Below are 21,479 nucleotides of genomic sequence, written 5' to 3' on the forward strand. Positions count from 1 at the left end.
GAAAAAATAGTGTTTGTCGTACATTTCTGATTGTGGCAACAGCTTGAACCGATTAGCTGGTTATTATGCATTCCTTTGCATGGCTTGACACTGGAGTCCGATCTGGAGAAACACATCATGAGTCCTATTCTCTATGGCCTCTAGCATGCAAACCTGACCTCAAAGAGTTTAACCCCAAGTCTTCTAATTTGAAACAACACACACACACACACACACACACACACACACACACGATAAAAAGCATGGTAGAAATCTAGTAGAGAGTATTCTGGATTATAATGACAGGAACAGAGGACCTAAATAGGATGCAAGAAAGGGAAAGAAACCCATAGTATTAAAAAAGAAAAAAAAGGCAGTGGTATTTTTTTTAGTATTGTAAATATCCCTACATATATTTTGCTTTTCTTAAGAACTTGCAAGATCCCTTCCAGCAAGTTTGGGACACATCTTTGGGAAAGATACAGAGAGAGCTCTTTGGGGTTTCAGAGTATGTAGTCAATTCTCTTTTTACCCTGTTCTAAATATAATCCTGCTCATTTGCATGCCAATCCCCAGAATGCTTTGTAATTTCACAACTCTTGGCTAGTGGTCTCAGCATAAGAACAAAGCAAAATGTTTTGGGCGTGACTCTGGCCCTAAACCCTGCTCAGGCTTTGCAAAAGAGTACAGGGAGATGACTTGGCCTGACATTCATCCTTCTAGCCAGAGTATCACAGAAATAAAGTGGAGGTCGCTGTGGACTTTTCCTGGGAAGCCTGCTTTCGGTCTACTTACCCATGAATAACCAGAAGCTTGGATTAACTCACTTGAGAGGAAGGAGTGTTTCAGGGAGCTTAGCCTCCTTTCCAGTATGTGCCCAGGGTGGTTCATTTTAGGGTTTTGGAAAGCCCAAGCTGGAGTATTCTGTTCCTATTCTGGTGGATGCTTTATATAGTTCCTCTACTGCAGAAAAGGCCTTCAATGTAATGCAAAGATGGCTAGAACTGTGGTCAGTGGCCTGCCTTACAGAAATGTGAATTTAAGATTCTTAACACAGACCTAGTTGTGCATAGTGACACCTACAGAATACTTAGTAGGCCATTAGCAATGACAACTAGGGAGTGGGGATGGTGTGAGACTCATCCTCGAAAAGGGCTTTTACAATTTTTGCAAAGTGAGCCATTTTTGTTATTTAGATGGTATGTTTGGAATCATTTTCAAGGAGACCTGAGGGATCTCCTGCACCAGGACCACCAGGTAACCCTCACACGCAAAACCCCTCCAAATAGGTCTTCCTTGGCCATTTCATTTTAGCGAGTAGCCAAAGGACAGTATATTCCAGTACTAAAAGGCCATGTTTTTGCTCCCAATGACACTCTGACTTTGGACTCTCCGCTCTGTCTAAAGTAAACTCGGGATTTTCAGCAGTGCCCACAGTTCACTTCCCAGGGGAAGCAACCGTAGTGCTCCTCAAACATCCATGGCTACGCACCAGCAATGTGCCGGGGCTTTTCAACCACAGGTGTTTTCTACTCTTGACTTACAGAGCAGCATCAATGCACGCTCACCGATTCTGAGCGCCAGGCAGCGGAGTCCCTCTACAACGTATTATTTCGAGACTATTTTTAAGATACAGAGAACAGTTGCCGGTAACTGACACGGAGTCCCTCTCAGGCCGGTGAGAGCAAGCAAGGCCGGTGTCTTTCACATTTTCCGACACGCAGCGCCAGGATCTCAGGAGAGCCGCGGGCCGGCCGGGCGGCTCCCAGGGCGAGCAGGTCTAGGTTTTCCTTGCGGCCTCCGCGGCGGGTTTACACGCGCAGCGGCCGGCAGAGGTGGCGTGCCGCCCTGCGCTGTAACAAAGACAGCGCTGCCGCCCGCAGCCCGCGTGGAGGCGGCGGGGAGCGGGCTCCGGGAGGACAGTCGGGAGCCCTCCCCGGCCCGAAATGCGGGTCGGGAGGGTGGGAAACCGGAGCCGCGGGCTGGCCGCGGGCGTGGGCGCTTCCCGGGGCTCGGCCCGCGAGGCCAGGGGCGCGACGCTCGCGCTCCTCCTCCTCCACCCGGGACTGCAGCATCCCCGCCCCGAAAAGTCCCTCGCGCCCCCTGGTGGCTGTGGGCCGGCTGGCTCCGCCGCACTCGTAAGTCACAAAAAAAAAAAAAAGGAAGAAGAAAAAGTGGGTGAGGCAGATGCAAAGACGAAAATCAATAGGGATAAGAGAGAAGAGGGAGGAGTCGCGGAGCAGCCATTCTGGTCTTACGGGGTCCCAGCTGGCACGGCAAAAGAAAAAAAAAAAAAAAGACCCGGGCGTGAACGCGAGTGGAGGAGGGTGTGTGTGGCGGGGGGGGGGGTCGGGGGTGAAAGGGGGGACCGGGGAGATTTACTATTGTCTCTGGCAGCCGCCGCGGGAGCCCGGGAGGGGGGCGGAGGCGAGAGGAGGCGGCGGCTGCGGCCAGCGCACCACTCGCTCCACCTGATCTCCGGCGCTGCGCGCTGAGGAAGGCGCGGGCAGGCAGGAGCAGGAGCTGGAGCAGACGAAGGAGGGAGGGAGGCAGCTGCTGCAGCCACCGCCGCCACCATGTCCTACCAAGGCAAGAAGAACATCCCGCGGATCACGGTGAGTGGGGCGCCGGGCGCCGCCGCCTGCGTCTTTCGCTCGCTCGCTGCTAGCTGCGCCGCGGGCGGGGCGCCCTGGATCCTGCCGGCTTCCCTGGTCCGGTCCCCGGGGAGGGACTGGGACCCGGGGTCCCGGGGGTGGAGAGCGGCGGTCAGTCCAGCCGGCGCGCCGGGCGCCACCCAAACGGAGCGACCCTGGCGTTTGGGGAAAACAAAACAAAGAGGAAACCCAAAGAGTGGCGCGGAGAACTTTGGATTACGTCTTCTCTTTTCCCCCCCAGCCGGTAATTTCCAAATAACACAGGGCTTGGGGCCCTCCCTGGACCCCCGCGCCTCCCGGGATGTCAGTGTGCGCTGCCCCAGGCGGGGTGTGCTTTTTTTTTTTAGGTTCCTTTTGGCCCGGCGGGGTATGGAGAGATGACACCTTTCCCCAGGAGTGCCTGGGAGCAGGACCGCGCCCCTCTCCTAGCTCCAACCCGGTGGCTTTGCCTCCCGCACCGCGAGGGTGGCAGGGTATCTGGACCTTGGGTTTTTACCTTGTCCCCTTCTTGCCTGCATTCACCCCGTTCATATTTCGGTACGTCATATTCCGGGCTGGACAGCTAATGTGGCTGTAGCGGGAATCGACCAACTCCCCCCCCCCCCCATGCATTGTACATTTTTCAAGTCCTTTCCACCCCTCCTCAGTCCAAGAAAAGGCTGAGTTTTAAGAGGACATTTTAGTTTGGGGGTCGTAGGCGCACGCTGTGTGCCTTGCACGTCCAACTGCCATTGTGTGCAAGAGCGAGCCACCCGCTGCGGGCCGATGTCAAATGCCCTGGGCGAGAGCCTAGGGCGGGGTGGAGAGGGGACGTGCTATTATCAGGTACAGAAGCCGCATCTTCACCAGAGTCCCTCTTAGCGGCACAATGCCGCGCCCCGGCTCAGGGCTTCATTGGGATGCGCTGAAATGATGCCCCTGAATGGAAGGGGCAGACAACAGGCTGGGATGGACATTACCAAAAAAAAAAGAGGGTGGTGGTGGGGGGGCAAAATAATAATAACAGAAAACACTGACATTTGTTCTAGCATGAAGCAGTATGGTTGTGCTTTGTCTGTAGTGAATGGTGTGTGTGTGTATAGTGTGTATGTGTGTGTGTGTGTGTGTTTAGTGGGGGAATGGGTGGCTACTCCATCTTTGCAAGGCGAACAAAGGAAATGATCAACTGGCCCCTGGGAGGCTCTGCAGCTGCCCTAGGGCAGAGCTGTACCTGCTACTACAGTCAGTTTGCCGCCGATCCACCAGATTTTGCTGTGGGAGTCTGCTTGCACTTGCCCTGCTGTGTTTAGAACGCCCTGTGTGCTCGAGATTGCCAATGCAGGACCCTACCTCTGTAGGCAGGAGGAAGCTGTTCTTGGCTCCAATGCACTCTATTCCCAAGTGGTTTTGCTTTCATTGAAGCATGCTATCTTTTTCATGCACCTGAGCTTCACCCCACACAAGGGCACCCCACCCCTCCCTGCCATCCACCTGGTCTTAGGGAATAAACACCGCTTAGGAGAAAGAGTGGTGGGGTGGGTAGGGATCCTTTTGCCAGGGGAAGGTGTCAGGTGTAAACATATCCTCCTTTATCACTGTACGGTATCATTGACTTTACCTTATTGAAGAAACATTGTGGATCTTTTACGATGATGTTACTTTGTCCGGACCAGTTGCCTTTGCAGAGAGCTGTGGATGGGATCATTTAAAAAAAAAAAAAAAAAAGAAAGAAAGAAAAGAAAAAGAAAAGAAAAGAAAAGAAAAGGAAAAAAAAAAGAGCGGGACAAAAGCTCAATTTTGACACTCTTTCCCTCAGTGAGGGGGGATGAACCCCAGCTCTCATGATGTTCCATGTGTTTAGCAGGCTGCTTGCTTGCCTTACCTCTATGTACATTTGCCAGTTCTCCTGTTTGGGATAAGCAGAGGAAAGGTTATTTATTTATTTTTTTCTTTCTAGTCCGAAGACTGCAAGGTTCTTCTTAAGGACTCAGTGTATGCTTGGCATTGGGGGCCACGCCCATCCTTATAGGTATCCCTGAGGCCACCTTGCAGGAGGGCTACAGAAATTTAGCCCTGATTGAGAACTTGCCTTCGAAGCCCCCATAAATGTGGCTGTGCCCTAATCCTGGGGCCAGGTTTGCAAGGGTTTCCCTTTTGTTCTTGTCTGGATGCTCTTCCCTGGGGTGCCTCCTTCATTTTCAGCGCGGCTTCCATCCTTTCTCTCTGTGCATGGGGCGTGGTGCTGCATAGCTGTCTCTGCCTTGAAGCTGGGGCTGTGTCTCCAGCAGCTGTGACAAGAATGGACAGTGGTTGTGAATTTCTTCAAGCCAGGCTACCTTGTAGTTATATTGTTGCAGGGGGGCTGGGGTGGGGAGGGAGAAGAGGAGCATGTTGGGGGCTGGAGGTGGGTATTGGTCTTTGGGGGCAAGGAATCCATTTATAGGTTTTTCTTCAGGCTTTGTGTTGAAATAGAACAAGGGTCCTATTTTAGAGTCAATTATTTTTGCATGTTTGTGTGTCTATAGATGATTATACTTATCTCCATAATGTAAAGGCTGAAATAATCTTCCTAGGTATAATGAAAAACATTAAAATATGGATACAGATATACATATATAGAATGTTGTGAAAGATCTAAATGTGACATATATCCCCTACTGTCAATTCCGGCATATTTTTTTAAATGTTAAGATTGTGGCATTAGAATTAAGTTTTCTAGCTTTGCTGTATTCCTTTCTGTGAACACTGCCCCACCCAGTAGCTAAAATGTCACTAGAATCTGAGGACTGATGGGGGCAGTCTTTCTTGCAGGCTATCCTTTGCCTCCCTGGACACCACCCTCTTCCTCTGCCACAATTTGTCCCTCCACCCGACCCCCCACCGTCCATAAGGCTTTGTTTGTTTTTGTTTTTCCTGCCACCTCTTTTTGCTGCCCTCCTGGGATCAAAGCCTTCTTATACCTGTGGTTTCTTGGAGAGAAGGGTTTCTGATGTTGGTAGAATTGGCTGGGGCTTTCTCTGCCAGGGACTTCAGGCCTCCCTCCCATCTTATTGTTTTTTCTCAGGTTATCCACGTGCATGACCTGTCTGGTCTACCTCGATACTAGCCCTTGCTTCTAAATGGCGGGCTCGCAGCTCAGGCTGATTCAGCCGATCAGAGCAAGGACCTCGTGCTGCCATTCACCTCTGTCTCCACTGCCTAGCATGGTCCCTAGCACATAGAGGTCTCGTGGTTATCAGTTCAATCAATAAATGAATTAAAAATTGTTCCTAATAAGAAGAGCTTGTGCCTAGTGAGTGTTTATTTTGTGGCAGGTATTGTGCCGTGTGCCTTACCTCCATTGTCTCATTTTGATCCTTGACTCAACACTGAGAGGTACTATAGTCCTCCGCATTTTATAGATCCAAAACAAAACAAAACAAAAACCAAAAAAAAAAAAAAAACAAAACCCCAACCCCCTGGAAAATCAAATGCCTTTGCCCAGGATCAGAGACTGAGTACGTGTTAGAGGCAGGTCTGAAACCGGGACACCTGCTTGAAGTCAAGCATGTCCCTCCCCCCACACACATTCTTTTTGGTGTTTCTGCTTCTACCATCACTATTACTTGGTGTTAGTAAGGCAAATGGTATAGGGGAAATACTCTGCACTCTCTGGGTAGTCCTGGTAGGATCTGGGAAGCGTATTTTACCTGACACTGTCAACAGATCCCTTAACATGGGTCTCTTTCTTCTTGTATTCAATAAATATAAATAACACTTTTGCGGACAGTAGCATATCAGTTCTGCAGGTGGAAGATTAGAATAGTTACAGTCCTTGTTTCCCTCAGTTAGTTATCCAGAGTTAGCCAGCGAGAATTTGGGGGCAAAGCTGGAAATAAACCCAGGGTTTCCTGTCCTGGAACAGCTGCTGCCTTCCAGAGGCTCATGCAGCAGAGATTCAGAAGGTGTGGATAAAGAGTTCCAGAATTCTCTCTGGGAGACACATCACAGAGAATTGGCTTTCTGCAAACGGTAATTGGATTTCCGTAAATATTATCTTGCTGATAATGCATTTTGGCCTCATTAGAGGCTGGGTTGATGCGATATTTGGGAATTCACAGAATCCCCATCCTCAGGCAGGAACACAGCCTGGAGAGTTCTTTCCTGGGTATATAGTCAGGGTGCTGTGGTCTTGTTTGAAAGGTATGATTGTGAGTGTTGTGGGTGCCCTGGGAAGGTTTTATTCCCAAGGGGAAGGGAATGGACCTTATGAAGTACAACAAAGCTGGGGGCTAGAACCAGCCAAGAACTTGGAGGCGGTACAAGTCCAACTCTGCTCCTACCGATGTGCTTTCTTCTTGTTTCAAGAGGTGTCACTTGGGGCCGGGAGCAAGTGTTAGGAGATGGAAGACTAGCATTTAGGAGATTGAAAGAAAGGAAGTCACCCACAGTCGGTTTTATCTGTGTAAGGCATCTTGGTAGGGAAATTCCAGAGTAAAAGACGGAGGGAAAGTTAGGAATGAAAGCATCTTAGAAGTCTGATCATGGGGGCGCCTGGGTGGCTCAGTGGTTTAAGCCTCTGCCTTAAGCTCAGGTCATGATGCCAGGGTCCTGGGATCGAGCCCCACATTGGGCTCTCTGCTCAGCAGGGGGTCTGCTTCCCCCTTTCTCTCTGCCTGCCTCTCTGCCTACTTGTGATCTCTCTCTCTCTGTCAAATAAATAAAAAAAAAAAAAAAAAAAAAAGTCTGATCATGGAAATCTCAGCCAGGCTGTGCCTGGGGTGTTCATTTGTTACCTTATATTTTGAGCTGCTATGTGGCGATTCTCAGCCAGGCTATTCCTCTTTCTTTTCTTCCTTTTTTAAAAAGATTTTTAAAATTTATTTGAGGGGGTTAGAGAGAGGGAGAGAATCCCAAGCAGACTCCGAGCCGAGTGTGGAGCCTGACACAGGGCTCAGTCGTACAACCCTGAGATGATGACCTGAGTCGAAAACTCAACTGACTGAGCCACCCAGGCACCGCTGGGTTAAACCTCTCTCTGAAACAGGAGCAAAGCACCTCAGGTGTATAAAGGGCTCTGCCTATTAGTAGCTGTATTGGAGCTGGCTGGGCATTTGGGGGAATTCTAGAGGAATAGATTTTTCTGAGAGAATTCCAGTCTTTGTGGTAGAACTGTCAGCTTATAAATGAAAATATTTCCGCTTATCTCCCTGGGCTGTTGAAAGGCCCAAATGAGGATAGTGACCCTGAAAGTGGCCTCTGAACCCCGAGGTCTTCAAAGTAGTAAAGGCTGATTTATTTATGAAATCTCAGCTACTCTGGAATGTGGAAATTCGTGAAGGGGAAGACATGATAAAGGTCTGGCGTAGGAAGAGGCTACTTAGGAAACTATTTTTTGAATACAAGTTTTTAAAAACAAAAATCAATACAACATTATGTAAAAGTTCTTGTTTTATTATTATTATTTTTTTCTTGCTTCAGTTATGTTTCAGTGTTCCTCAAAATTAGGCTTCTTAGAGGTCATTAGACTGCCTTTGGTCTTTGATATAGAGACTTTCCCTTATCCTAAATATAGCACATTTTTCTTATTTGGTTGTGCTAGATTGTTTTTCAGTCCTAATTGGCTTGTAAAATAATGTGACACAGATCATGAATACACTTTCTGGCAGGTTCTTTACGACTCCCTGTTCAGTAGCTTTTCCTCTACCCCTTCTCCTTCACCGAAAAATCAAAAAGAAAAAAAAACAAACAAAAAACACTGAATTTGAAAAAGAACAACCACCCCCCATGTCCTAATGGGCCCTCTGTTCTTTACCTGTTGACATATTTCATTTGCTTTTGCTTATTACATTTGAAAAGTTACAGAATGTTTACACCAGTAGGGATGTCTCCCTAGGATATAAATCTGCCCCTCTTCGATTAAATCAATTGCTCCTAATCATAAGGGGACTGGAAGTTTGCGTATGTCATCGCCTCCTCTGATTAATGTTAACAGGAATAGCCTGACTGGCTCCACAGTTATTTCCGCCTCAAATCAGTGCTCTGTTTTACCTTTTCTCCCATTCTCCATAGGCCTTTCAGAAACAAAAAAGAAAGACCCTGGACAAACCAGAGACACGGGCTCTTTTCTATTTTCACACTCTTCTGTTAAATTTCTCTCTCATCAGACTCAGTCTATGTCTATTTCAATCTCTGAAATAGACCCAAAACACCATGTAGTAGAATAGGATGAGCCCTTCAACCTGGCCTCTTTGTTTGGCCCTAGTCTCTATGTGGAGTCTACTTATAAAAACAACATCTCTTGGGGCGCCTGGGCCGCTCATCAGTTAAGCCTGTGACCCTTGATTTCTGGCTTAGGTCGTGAGCTCCGGGCCACGGGATCGAGCCCTGTCTCTATCTCTGCACTCAGCGCGGAGTCTGCTTGTCCCTCTCCCTCTGCTCTAATCCCTGCTTGCGTATGCTTGCACTCTCTCTCCAATAAATAAATACATAGGAACCCAACTTCTCTCGAGGAGCTTTCTTCTGTTAATTAGATTGTAGGGGTCTCGGTGGTCAGAAAGATGGGCCTAAGCATAATGGAGCTGTTAAGCGACCATTTATTGACGGGCTCCGTGGATGACCTCACTTGACTCATATCTCCTGTAGCCTCAGTGAAATAAACACCATTTTTGCACTCTGGATAGAGGCTCCAAGAGTTTTAGTAACTAGACTAAAGTCACGCAGTTGAAAAACCAAGATCCTGGGACTGATCCCTCCAGAGGTGAGCTAGTTTTCTAGGCAGGAAAGCCATCATTCCCTATCCACAGGTGGTTTTCCCTTCCCCATTGCCTCCAGCTGTCCTCACCTGTTAGCTCACAAAATCGGGTCAGGGTTCACTGGATGGAAGGAGTGGGGATGATCTGGCCAAACCTATCACATCACCATTGGAACAACAACGCAGTGTATGTCCTCCCAACAGTGGTTCATGCTTTGCCTTGCCAGCTGTCTGAGTTAGCTTCTGGCTTTTGCCCAGACACATGTATGAGTGCTGGGTGGAAAAGCAGATACTGTTTTCCTGCCCAAGGCCCCTTCACACTCTCTGTCCCTGTCCGCTTCCCAGACTCGGAAGGAGCCAAGTTCCCTGCTCCCATTCCATCAGAGAAATACAGGACATGCCCAGCGCTCCAAACTGGATGGGGGAGCTTGACTTTAGAATAGTTCAGGACCCTATTTGGGACATCTGGAATTCAAGGACACATTTCTCGTGACTTAATTATTCTCTTTTTTCCCTGGAAGCACTGGATGATGAAATATGTGGGATAAAGTGAGATTTTATTTTTTGAGGGAAGAGTTTTGCTGGCTAGTAGAGCAGAGGAGCCCTCTTGTTTTTTGACACAGGGAAAGACAGCCCTGGATGGAGTGTCAGCATGTTGTGGTTCAGGCCTGGCCTCACCTCTAATTTACGCATGACTTTTGGGCAAACCCTTATCATCTCTCTCAGTTCTTCATCAGTCAAATGACGGCATGAACTAAATGATCCCCAAGGTCCCTGTCAGTGCACATGACCTTATGAGACTTTATTGTGCCTTCTCTTTTTTCCTGAGATCATGGTCAGCCCTCCACACTGTGTTCTGAATTTAGAGAAGAGTCGTAAGCAAAGGGAATGCAGTGAGAAGAATCGGAGCAGCCCTTGTTGGTTTAAATTCAGGGGGACCGGCCCAAATCTGTGCTGGGTTTAAGGGTCTTTGGTTGCCTTTTACACTTAAAATCCCAGCCTTTTTCTCATTCAGAGGGTAGGTTTGGTTAATAGACTCTGTACAGGAGAGGAATAGAACAATGATGTCCTTTTCTTAGCAGAACTTTGGTATCAATGGAAATGAGTATTATTAAAACGAGACCATGATTCCTTTGCTGGCACGAACAATTTCTCTTTTGGAGAAGGCTACCATTAGTAAGGGCATAAAGTTGACAAATTGACCAAATCTACACTGGTCAAGCGACTAGGTAGACCAACAGAAAACAGCTCCAAGTCTTTCTATGCTCTGCTAAGCTCTTTTCAGTTGCTCTTGCCATATTTTAAGTGCGGTGGCTGCCATCCAATGGAAATAACCCCTCCCCAAAAGCCAAATAGTGCCATGGACACCTCACGAGGTAGGGATGGTTTGGGTTTTGTTACCACTGAATCTGCAGCACTCAGTCTTTGCTTGGCACATATTAAGCCCTCTGTAAATATTTGTTGAATGAATGGGTGCATTTAACACTTGCGTTGCAGGAATAATCAAGCTAGAAGATGATCAGAACATGCATACAGTTGTGCTTGTACATCATCCTCCCTTTCACTGGCAGCTTTCTTGAATATTAACTTTTAAGAGAGAAGGCCTGGTTCTAAGAAACCAGGAGAGGATCCACAAGCCAAGAGAAACAGGACAGAACATCAGCAGAATGAGCAGAGTCAACTGTGCTCCCCGACCTGACCGGGGTTGACCGAGCCTGGCCCTCATTTGTACTTCTGTCCTCGTAGACCTCTCTTCCTCCCCTTCTTCCAAATACTACATCTGACCCCATTCTCAGCCTGTTTCAGGGCTTACCTGAGTACTTCTTTCTTGCAAACAGACCCGCTGTTTCTCTTCTAGGAAATGATTTAAGAGAAAGAGAACTTTATGCCTCCCTTCAAATAAAGAAAACTGTCACTATGACTTTTTGAACAAGGATCCAACATAGATCTGAACTGAGGCCTTTCTGCCTTTGCATAGAAACCACAAGCCAGTGGAGTTCTTAGCAGCAGTTAGATAGGGCAGTCTGCATTTGTACAGAAAACCCACCTTTTAGAAAGCTTGGTGAAGGAGCCGTGCCTAGGTCTTCTTTGCTTCCCTATTAGGGTTGGCCATTTAGATGGAATGTTTTTATGCTTGTGTGTATGTGTGTTTACACAAAGATTTTTAGTCCCTCCGCTGCATCTGTCAGCTTTCTCTGGGCTTATATTTGGAGCTATTTCTGTTATTAACATTTATTCTGAAGTTCATTTTTCGCTTTGAAGGTGAAGACAGTTACACTTCAAGCACATTTTATCAAGTTCATCCCTGGCTGTAAACCATGCGGTTTATCGTCCCAATAATCTTTGGGTAATAATAGTCCCTAGATCCTTTTAAAAGGGGCATTTATAAGGGAAGGCAAAATGAAGAATTAAAGTCTATTTAGGGAAACTAACACTTCAGGTCAGAAAGTGTGTGAAATACTTTATGTATTAGAAAATGTCATATATGACATAATCAAGTATAATAATAGCATTTGGCTCTTTTTCCCCCAAGAATTCATTCATTCATTCATAGAGAGCAACAGAGGGAGAAGTAGACTCTCCACTGAGCAGGGAGCCTGATGTGGGGCTCTATCCCAGGACCTTGGTATCATGACCTGAACTGAAGGCAGATGCTTAACTGACTGAGCCACCCAGACACCCCAAGGCTCTTTTTTGATGGTCAAACAAGTATTGACCATTGGCTCTGGACCTGACAATGTGACACTTGTCTCTGGAGCCTCTAGTCTGGAACACAGAGGGAAAATTAGATTACTACAACAACTCCTCCTCCTTCTAGCAATAACAGATGTTTTTTGTATCCTATGTGGAGTGTTTTTTATTCATTACCTCATGTGATCCTCAGAACTGTTCAGTTAGGTAGATGGATTTCCAAATTGGTCTTCCCATTTTGCTATGGAGAAAACTTAGATCAGAAAATTTCAAATCATGTATGCCTTCAGGGATGGAACCAAAATTCAAACTGACTCAGCCCACATTCTCAACTGCTAGGCGGAGCTACCTTAAATCTACCGTCTTTTATCTTCTCCCACCTCCAGGGACACGAGATACTCGTTCAGATTGGAATTCACTTAATTCAGGCCCAGGGTGAAGCCCTTCCCTGCACCTCTTTCCTATGAAGCATGAATAGTTGAGGCGCAGGAACAGCCATTTGTGGCTCTCCTCTGCATGAGTGCTGCCTGGTTCTGGAAGCTCTCCAGCCTCGGAGCACTCTGGGTAGCCTCACTTCTCAGTACCTCCAGAGAGGCTCCGTACCATGGTACATCCAAGGCCTGCTTGCCATGGAGGAGGCCACCACTCTTAGCAAAAAAGACTACTTTGCATTGAATTAACAAAATACCAATGAGGGTTTCCTCTTAATGCGGGATTTGAATGAATCCTTCTCATTCCATACCCCACAGGACATTCCCTAGCTTCTCAATAAACCCAAAGCAAGATTCTGCTGAGATTTTGATTAAATGTAGCTCTGTGATAGAGTCAGAATTCCCTTAGAGAATATTTTAGTCTAGACTTCCCTTACAGAGGAAGAAAACAGAGACAGAGACACAAGTGGGGTTGAATGATTTAGGGCTTCTTCTATGTGGTTTACTGTAGGGCACTGAGATTTTTAAAATTAAGTAGGAATTTATTCCCCCAAATATAAAAAAACAGCATGAGGGTTATAGAAAAATCTACCAAAATAAATCAAATGAGGACAATACAAATAAGCTATGGTGAAATTAATCAGGGACAGCCCTTGTAAATTTTATGAATATATCCATTTAGAACTTTTTCTTAAGACTGTATATGCCATTTATTAAAATGGGATAATGTAGTTTTCATGCTGTCTTATGTACTGCTTTCCGTCCCACAATGTATTATGACATCTTTCTACATTTCAGATACTCTTCCATAACATAATTAAAAAAAACAAAAACAAAAAACCTCACATATTATCCCCGTGCTTGGGGATCTGGTCAAATTAATCCCATTTTGTTTGAATTTTTGTGTGTGTTTCTACAATCGTAGTATTTTTTTAAAAGATTTTATTTATTTAACAGAAAGAGAGATCACAAGTAGGCAGAGAGGCAGGCAGAGAGAGAGGGGGAAGCAGGCTCCCCGCTGAGCAGAGAGCCCAATATGGGGCTCCATCTCAGGACCCTGAGAACATGACCTGAGGTGAAGGCAGAGGCTTAACCCACTGAGCCACCGAGGTGCCCTATCTACAATCGTAGTATTAACAGCAAACAAGAAATGATGCATTTGTTTTCAGTGAACTTAAATTAAAAGCTATTCTCAAATGAAAAGTTGAGTAACTTGTCCTGAGTTGCTCAGCTCAAGACTGTTAGACTATAAGTTTGAAACCCACTGTCTTTCACCTTCTTCCTGTGTTCTTGTCATTACTCGGATGGCTTTGGCAGTTGGGCCACTTTCCATGGAGAGCTCTACCTTCCCTCTCTCTTCTTCTGCTCTTGTGTGAGCACGTTGGTTTTTTCACGTCCGCCTTTGCTTGCCTGTCGGATTGGCTGAGGCTGACATTGTAGAGGTACACAGTGTCCTGGGACATGAAGCTACACAGCTGGAGAGGAAACATGCCCAGCTCTTTCTCCCCTCTCTTTAATGGCTTAACCTATGAGCTCAGAAGCTGGTTTTAATTTTACATTCTCTGTGTGTATGTATGTTTGTTTTTAAAACTTTCCCCCCCTTAATTCTTTCAAGGAGACCTTCATTTGAAATCATATACTCTTTCCCTCAAAGCAAATTTGGGCCCCAAATCTTGATGAGATTACTTTGTTTGGGGATATTGATAAATTCAGCTTGGGGTTTCTGATTTATCCAACCAAATTGGTTTAAATTATGGCCTTACGGAGAGAAAGGGTGTAAACAACTTAGAAGGTTTTCAAGCAGTTGGATCTAATCCTCTGTTTCTAGAGACTTCATCATGGGTTGATTCCACAAAGGAGGTATCTTTTCTTTTCTTTTGTTTTCATTTCAGTTACTTCATGGTGTGCTCTATCTCAGACCCTTTTTGATGCGAGAAATTATGGGAAAAACTTAGCTTTGCTCAGTTAAGGGCAGGAAGAGAAATAAGGGATCCATTATCCCAACCACTCATTTTAATGATTAAGGAAATGTGGGCCGAAGAAGAAAAAGTAATTTGCCAAAGGTCACACAGCAGAATAGTTAAGGAAGAAAAGAAGCGCAGCACTCATTTCCCTTAGTACTTTTCTCACCTCCACCTTTTTTTTCTGAGGCAGGAGAATTTGAGTCCCCTCAGAGTTAGTGTGGTGATGTCTTTTTTTTTTTTTTTAAAGATTTTATTTATTTATTTGACAGAGAGAGATCACAAGTAAGCAGAGAAGTAGGCAGAGAGAGAGAGAGGAAAGCAGGCTCTCCGCCCAGTGGAGAGCCCGATGTGGGACTCGATCCCAGGACCCTGGGATCATGACCTGAGCCGAAGGCAGCAGCTTAACCCACTGAGCCACCCAGGCGCCCCAGTGTGGTGATGTCTTAACCCCTAGTACCTCAGAATGTGACTAGATTTGGCTATAGGGCTTTCCCAGATATGACAGAGGTAAGTGAGGTCATTAGGGTGGGCCTTAAACCGTTATGACTGGCCCTAAAGGAGGGGTTAGGACACAGACACAGAGGAAGACCATCTGAACACAGAGGGAGGAGAAGGTCATCTGCAAGTCAAGGGGAGAAACCTCAGGAGAAACCAACCTTGCTGACACCTTGATCTTGAATTTCCAGTTTCCAGAACTATGGGAAAATAAATACTGTTTTTAAGACAGTCTGTGGTACTCTGTTATGGCAGCCCTAGTAGATGGATACAGGGGGAAGTTAAGGATGAAGACATTTAAAGATTCAAATCTCGAACTTGAGAAGTTCTCAAGGAACAGCAGAGGGAAACCCGCATAAAAAATGTAAGAAATAATGCCATGTCAGAGCGTATACTGATTTTTAGTCATAATTTTACCCATGACATCTCATTGCATCCTTATGCCCAGATTATAATTATTCATAGCTCCCCTTTACAGATGTAGGGACAGATTCAGGAGGTTATTTTATCCCAAGTTACATAGCTAATAACTAATTGGTGGAGCAGCTTGCTTCCCAGGCAGGAATTTCATCCAAGCTGCACAGTCACCAGTGTCATCTAGTTGTTTAAAGTTAGGAAGAAGACAAAATGTACTCCAGAGTCTCAGTGACTTGGAATCCACTTAATGAATTGAACAGGAACTCTCTGGCCCCTGATTTTAAGAAAAATACAGAAAACAGGAAAATTTTAAAAGATAAGTTATCTGAATTTCACTACAAGTCTGCCCAGTGGCTTTATACATTTACCTGTCAAAATGGACAGCTATACATTGTGAAGAATTAAGGTTTGGAATGATGGACCCCAGGCCCTGAAGAGATCTGACCCATGGCAGGGGAGTCAGTCACTTATCCATACTGGGTCATGTTTGCTAAAGCAGGAATCCGGACCCATACATCTGCCGCATGAACAGATGTGGAAATTATCGACGCCAGAGTTTTAAAATGACATGTTTTAGAAGTAATTTCAACAGGAAGGCCCGATAAATACGCAGTCGACTTAAAAAAAGAAAAAGAAAAGAACGAAAGAAAACATCAAACTAATTTGAGCAAATGGTAAACCCAAAGCTTATCCTATGGAGACATGAGGTAATTGTCCTCCGTGTTCTGTGTGGTCTGTGAGTGCCTCGTTGTGGAGGTTAAAGTCACTTGGACTTTGTTAGTAAGAAGGCACAATCAAGTTAGGAGGGCGCTAGGGTTTGTTTTCAGCAGATGCTGGGGCTCAGGCTCAGTCAGCTCCAGACTAGCCATGCGGCTTTGTTGGCTCTGCCTTTAGAGTAGAATCTCAATCCAAGCCCTTGTTACTACTTCTCATCACTCACCACCGCCCTAGCTCAAGCCTCCCTGGTCTTGCTGTAACCCCCTAATTGATCTTCGTGCTCCCACTTTGCCTACGCATACATCTTCTGTGGGCATAACCAGGATGATCTTTACAAATGTAAATCAGATTAAGTTGCTCCCCCAGCTCGAACATCTGTTGCCCTTAGAATAAAATAGACAGTGGCTCTCCAGATTCCACGTGGCCTGGCCCTGACCATCCTCCTCTCCGGACCCCCTGCCCTGCCGCTGCTCCTCAGTGACTGACATCAGCTCTCCTCGGCTCTCTCGCTCCCTGGGTCATGTTCGTCTCCAGCTCAGGGCTGCTGTGCTTGTGCTTGCCGCTCCCTGGGAGTGGGGAGCCGTCTTTCCTAGGAGCTATTCTTGACTTAGCTTGCTCCCTCAGATCATTCAGAGTTCTGTTCAGCTGACAGGTTCTTAAACATGTCTTCTCCGAAAACCTCCTCAGTCACAGTCCTAGACTCTCCCAAGCCTCCGCTATCCCCTGCCCCTCTGTCTGAATTCCCCTTATCACTGTTGCAAGTCCATTACTAATGTAGTTAGCATATTTATTCTTTGCTTTTCTAACCACTACAGTACAATGGCAGGGAAAAGTATTTTTTTTTTTAAAGATTTTATTTATTTATTTGACAGAGAGAGATCACAAGTAGGCAGAGAGGCAGGCAGAGAGAGAGAGAGAGGAGGAAGCAGGCTTCCTGCTGAGCAGAGAGCCCGATGCGGGACTCGATCCCAGGACCCTGAGATCATGACCTGAGCCAAAGGCAGCGGCTTAACCCACTGAGCCACCCAGGCGCCCCGGGAAAAGTATTTGGTTCATGTCGTATCCCTACTACTGTGAACAGGAGGCATTTATAAACGTTAAATGACAGAATGAATGGATAAATAAATCAAGGAATGAAAAGGCTCACTACTCCTTTACTGTAGGCTAATGTGCTTTCCTTGGGGTCTGTGGTTTGGGAGAACAGGTGTCAAGGAAACAGGGTTATCCTAAGGCTACTGATAGGTGATAGGGACCACTTCTGTGTCCTTCCCCACTATATCACCCAGGCCTGGCTTGGTCTCACCTTGAATGAATGGAGCAGTGAATGAAGGCGGAAAGATTTGAGAACAGTGGCAAAAGCGGTAATATATGGACAGACACCTGCTCCTCTGAGCCAAAGGGAAGAGACTTGCAACAGTTGTAGCTTGCTTGCTGTTTTTTAGACACAATTGAATACATGTCACAATGCACATCTTACTTGAGTATGCAGCCAATGTTTGCTACTCTAAACCTTAGTCCTCAGAGCCCTTTTTGAAACATTTCTGAGGAGAGGCAGGTCATAAAAGAAAGGACTATTTGGGTTATTATATACTAAGGATTATTCTGCTGGTGTTAGAATCATAGAATGTGAAATAGTGCTTATGAGGCGGAGAAGCACCGTTAAGGCTTTGCAGGTAAGGGGGGGGAAGTGTGTAAGCCTTCAGGCGTGGGGCATACAGTCCTGTGATTTCAGTGTGACACTTGCAAATGGAAGGCAGTCTGAAATACATCTTAGGAGGTGCCTATTGTGTGAAGAAACCTTTTGTAGTGGGATTAACTGCCTGCCAATCTCATTTTTGAGTTCTGATAATTTTTTAAAAAAATATTTTATGTATTTTTTTGACAGAGAGAGATCACAAGTAGGCAGAGAGGCAGACAGAGAGAGAGGAGGAAGCAGGCTCCCCGCCAAGGAGAGAGCCCGATGTGGGGCTCGATCCCGGGACCCTGGGATCATGACCTGAGCCGAAGGCAGAGGCTTTAACCTTCTGAGCCACCCAGGGGCCCCCGAGTTCTGATAATTTTTAAATGGAGGCTCAGCTGTATTTATTTCAAGGGTTCATTTTATTCAGTGTCCACCTGACCTCTTGAAGTCCTTGTTCTCAGAGCATCTGCACTTTTCTCTGTATTACTTGGAAAAGTTTGGGGTCCAAGAGTCAAAAAAATAGCCACTGCTTTCGTAGCCACCTGTCTGTCAAATAAAAACAGAGCTGTGTGTTTGTAGGTTTCCAGGCAGAAGAATGAGCAAGAGAATTGGTCATTACCACTATCTGCTAATTGTGTCGAGAAAGAGCCAGAAAAAAGAGTGAGCTGGTCCATCCTCTCAGCTCCCCATGCTCCTTGGGAAGTGGTTGGGTTCTTGTAGGAAGGTGGTTTGTGTACACACACACACACACACACACACACACAAACGTACACACTAAAAAGAAATGAAATGTCAAGCTACTTTTCAGGGATAGAGGAGAGAGAGCGTGTAGGCACCCAGATGAGAAGCACTGACCTGAGCTTTGTGTCCTAGCTTGTAGAGAAACCTGCATTTATTGAGCACTTACTATGTGCCAGAGTTTGGGCTCACTCCTCACCTCAGTCCTTTGGGGTGGATGTCATTTTCTTCATTTCATGGTGAGGACTGGGCTCCAAAGCCCTTCCCCTTTCCTCCAGTCTGTCTGGCACTGATTTGCCACTTGGGTTCCTTAGCTACAGCATGAGTGATGGGGCCCCTCTCTGCGTTCCTCTACAGACCCGATCTCTGATGCCTGTGCCCCGAGGCAGAACAGACTGGGGGACATTTCTGGTCTTAGACACAGTCCCTTACTCCCACGATCCCTCTCCAAGGGTCCTTCCACAGCAAAGTGGTGTGAGCCGGAGCATCAGCTGTATGCTCTCTTAACACATCCACCGTGGGACGGGTTTGGGGAAGTTGCATAAGTCAGTGGTTATGTGCTTATAACCACACTCCCCGGGCAGCCCCGCCACTTTTTAAAAGTATAAGGTCAGACTTGGAGAAGAATCCCTGTGGCCTCCGCAAATAGCCAGGGAGCAGTTGCCTGTCATTTGAAGGTGCCGCTCACACATTCCAAGGCCCGAGCCCGCATTCCTCCCCTGGGAATTGCGATGGGCTGGCTTTCAGATTGAGTGAAAGAGTTTCTTGTTTCTGATGAGCACTAGGGAGTTTCACTAGGCTTCCCTGTCATTCTAAAAGCTCCGTCAAAGCCAGCTGCCAGTCCGAAATGATCATAGAGGCGTCTACTTCTAAAAGAGGAAGTGGGTACCACTTACTGGACAGCAGCCCAGAGAGGCCAAGTGCCTTGCTCAGGGTCACAGAGCTAAGACCAGGATCCGGGGCTCTTGACCCCCATTCCAGGAGTTTTTCTACTCTCCTTTGTTGCCTTTCACTTGGGATGGCCAAGTTCAGTATGGCGTTATCTCAAGTTCATCCGTTTACCCCGCCCGTCCTTCTAAGTCACAGGCCCCCATGTCTAGCTATTTGCTTCATGACTGTATGGTTGACCAGCACCTCAAAATTACGACTGAGACTCTTGTACCTCAACTTTGTTCCCCTCTTTTCTGTTCTCCATTTTTATTCATGAGTCCTTCCTGGCCACCTTGCCTTGACACTTCAGTCAACTCAGACACATCATTTTCCCTTCTCCTTCAGTTGCTGAGTTGATTCTAGCTTTCCTCTGCAGCAGATTAGTTTTCTAATCCATATCCTTGCTGTCGCCGGGACCATAGCCATCACCTTATTCTTTTTGCTGTTTATACTTTTCTTTATTGAGCCCCTTGTCAAAGTTATAAAACGGCATGAGCTTTGTGCAACTAGTGACATAATGTAAGTAAATAGTGGAGAAAGAAAAAGAGACAAGTAAGTTTTCCATACCTTTTTCATCTTCATCCTCTCCCCCAACCATATCTAATGTTAATAATTTGATGTTATAATTTGATGAATATTTGATATATTTATATAGAGAGCTATTTTGTTATAATTTGATGAATATTTGAAAATAATTTGATGAAAGATCCTTTCAGATCTTTCTCCTGCTCACACAAAAACATAATAAACACACATAGAGTATTTTTTGCTTTTGGAACAATAGAGTTCTATGTTGCAAATTGATCTGTGGCTTATTTTTTTTTTAAAGATTTTATTTATTTATTTGATACAGAGAGAGAGATCACAAGCAGGCAGAGAGAGAGGGAGAAGCAGACTCCCTGCTGAGCAGAGAGCCCGATGTGGGGCTCCATCCCAGGACCCCTAGGCTATGACCCGTGCTGAAGGCAGAGGCTTAACCCACTGAGCCACCCAGGCGCCCCTGATCTGTGGCTTATTTTAAAGTCAAGATATAGACCTAACTTGTTGGAAAAATAGGTGGAGGACAACCCATTGCGTGGCTCTCTTGTAGTGTTACTCCATCACATCCCACAGTTGGCTATTCAGGGCCTGGGCGGGACACTTTTCAGCTCACCCTTCCAGTTACCCCCTCTACTTCCTCTGCTCCGCTCCATGCTGGGGGGCTGTCTGGCCTGCAGCTGTAGGCCCTTTGCCCTTGGTCTCCTACTTGGATTCAGTTCCTTCAGCACAACTAGGAAATTGGAAGCAAGGGGCACCGTGGAGGTCAGGGCATCTCACCCCCCTGATTGCTTCTTGCTGCTCACTGAGGAGTGGCTGCCTGCCTCTCCTGAAGGTCCCAGCCCCAGTCACACAGAGCTGTGTATACAGCAGCCCTCTTCAGCTTGGTGACTACTCCCGCCCCTCCCTGGTCGGCTTCAGGCGGGGGATGGGGTAGCTCCCTGCCCTTGGTGGGCCTTTGACACCGCCCGTCCATTTTATGGCCCAAACCCTGCCCACACTTTGTTAAAGAATCCCTTTGTAAAACTCTCTTTAATAACCCAGTTAGAATAGTCTCACTTTCCTGGGACCCTGAATAGTAGGTATAAGCTGTTTCTTTTCTTTCTTTTATCCTGCCATCTGCTGTTGCTTTCCAACTGGTTCCTTCCTTTGTCTCCATCATGGTTATTCTGTCAGCTTAATTTTTTCTTCTACTTGGAGATTGCATTTCATTCGTTTGCTCAAAATCCTTCTAGAGCTCCCCAGCATTCACAGAATGAAGGTCACGCTTTTTAGCCGGCCATCTCTTGCATCCCCCATTCCAGGATCCTAGGCATTGGAGACTCTGCCCAACACCACAGTTGCCCACTGAAATGCATTTCTAGCACTGGTACAATTGGTTCTCCTCCTGACTGCTTATGTGATGTTGGACCACGAGCCAACCTCTGTAAGCTTTCATGTCTTCAATTCAGTGAGGAGAATAACAGCATTTCCCTGACATTCATTGATCTCTTTGAAGACTTTCTAGCACACAAGAAGGTTTCGGTAGGGATG

At 46.4% G+C, this 21,479-nt stretch overlaps 1 protein-coding gene across 2 annotated transcripts in view; it reads left to right on the plus strand.

The window, feature by feature from the left end:
• The window catches only part of DPYSL3 (dihydropyrimidinase like 3), a 112,811-nt gene that overhangs the window by 49,044 nt on the left and 42,288 nt on the right, over positions 1-21,479 (plus strand). The window contains exon 1 of one of the 2 annotated variants that reach the window (XM_044224975.1): positions 2,457-2,594. The exons of the other annotated variant lie outside the window; for it this stretch is intronic. Coding sequence (XP_044080910.1) covers positions 2,556-2,594 — 39 coding nt within the window. The 5' untranslated portion in view covers positions 2,457-2,555. Of the gene's footprint in view, positions 1-2,456; positions 2,595-21,479 lie in introns of those variants that run through there. 2 annotated transcript variants of the gene reach the window in all.

Source organism: Neovison vison, chromosome 1 (genome assembly GCF_020171115.1).
Source record: "Neovison vison isolate M4711 chromosome 1, ASM_NN_V1, whole genome shotgun sequence".
NCBI lineage: Eukaryota > Metazoa > Chordata > Mammalia > Carnivora > Mustelidae > Neogale > Neogale vison.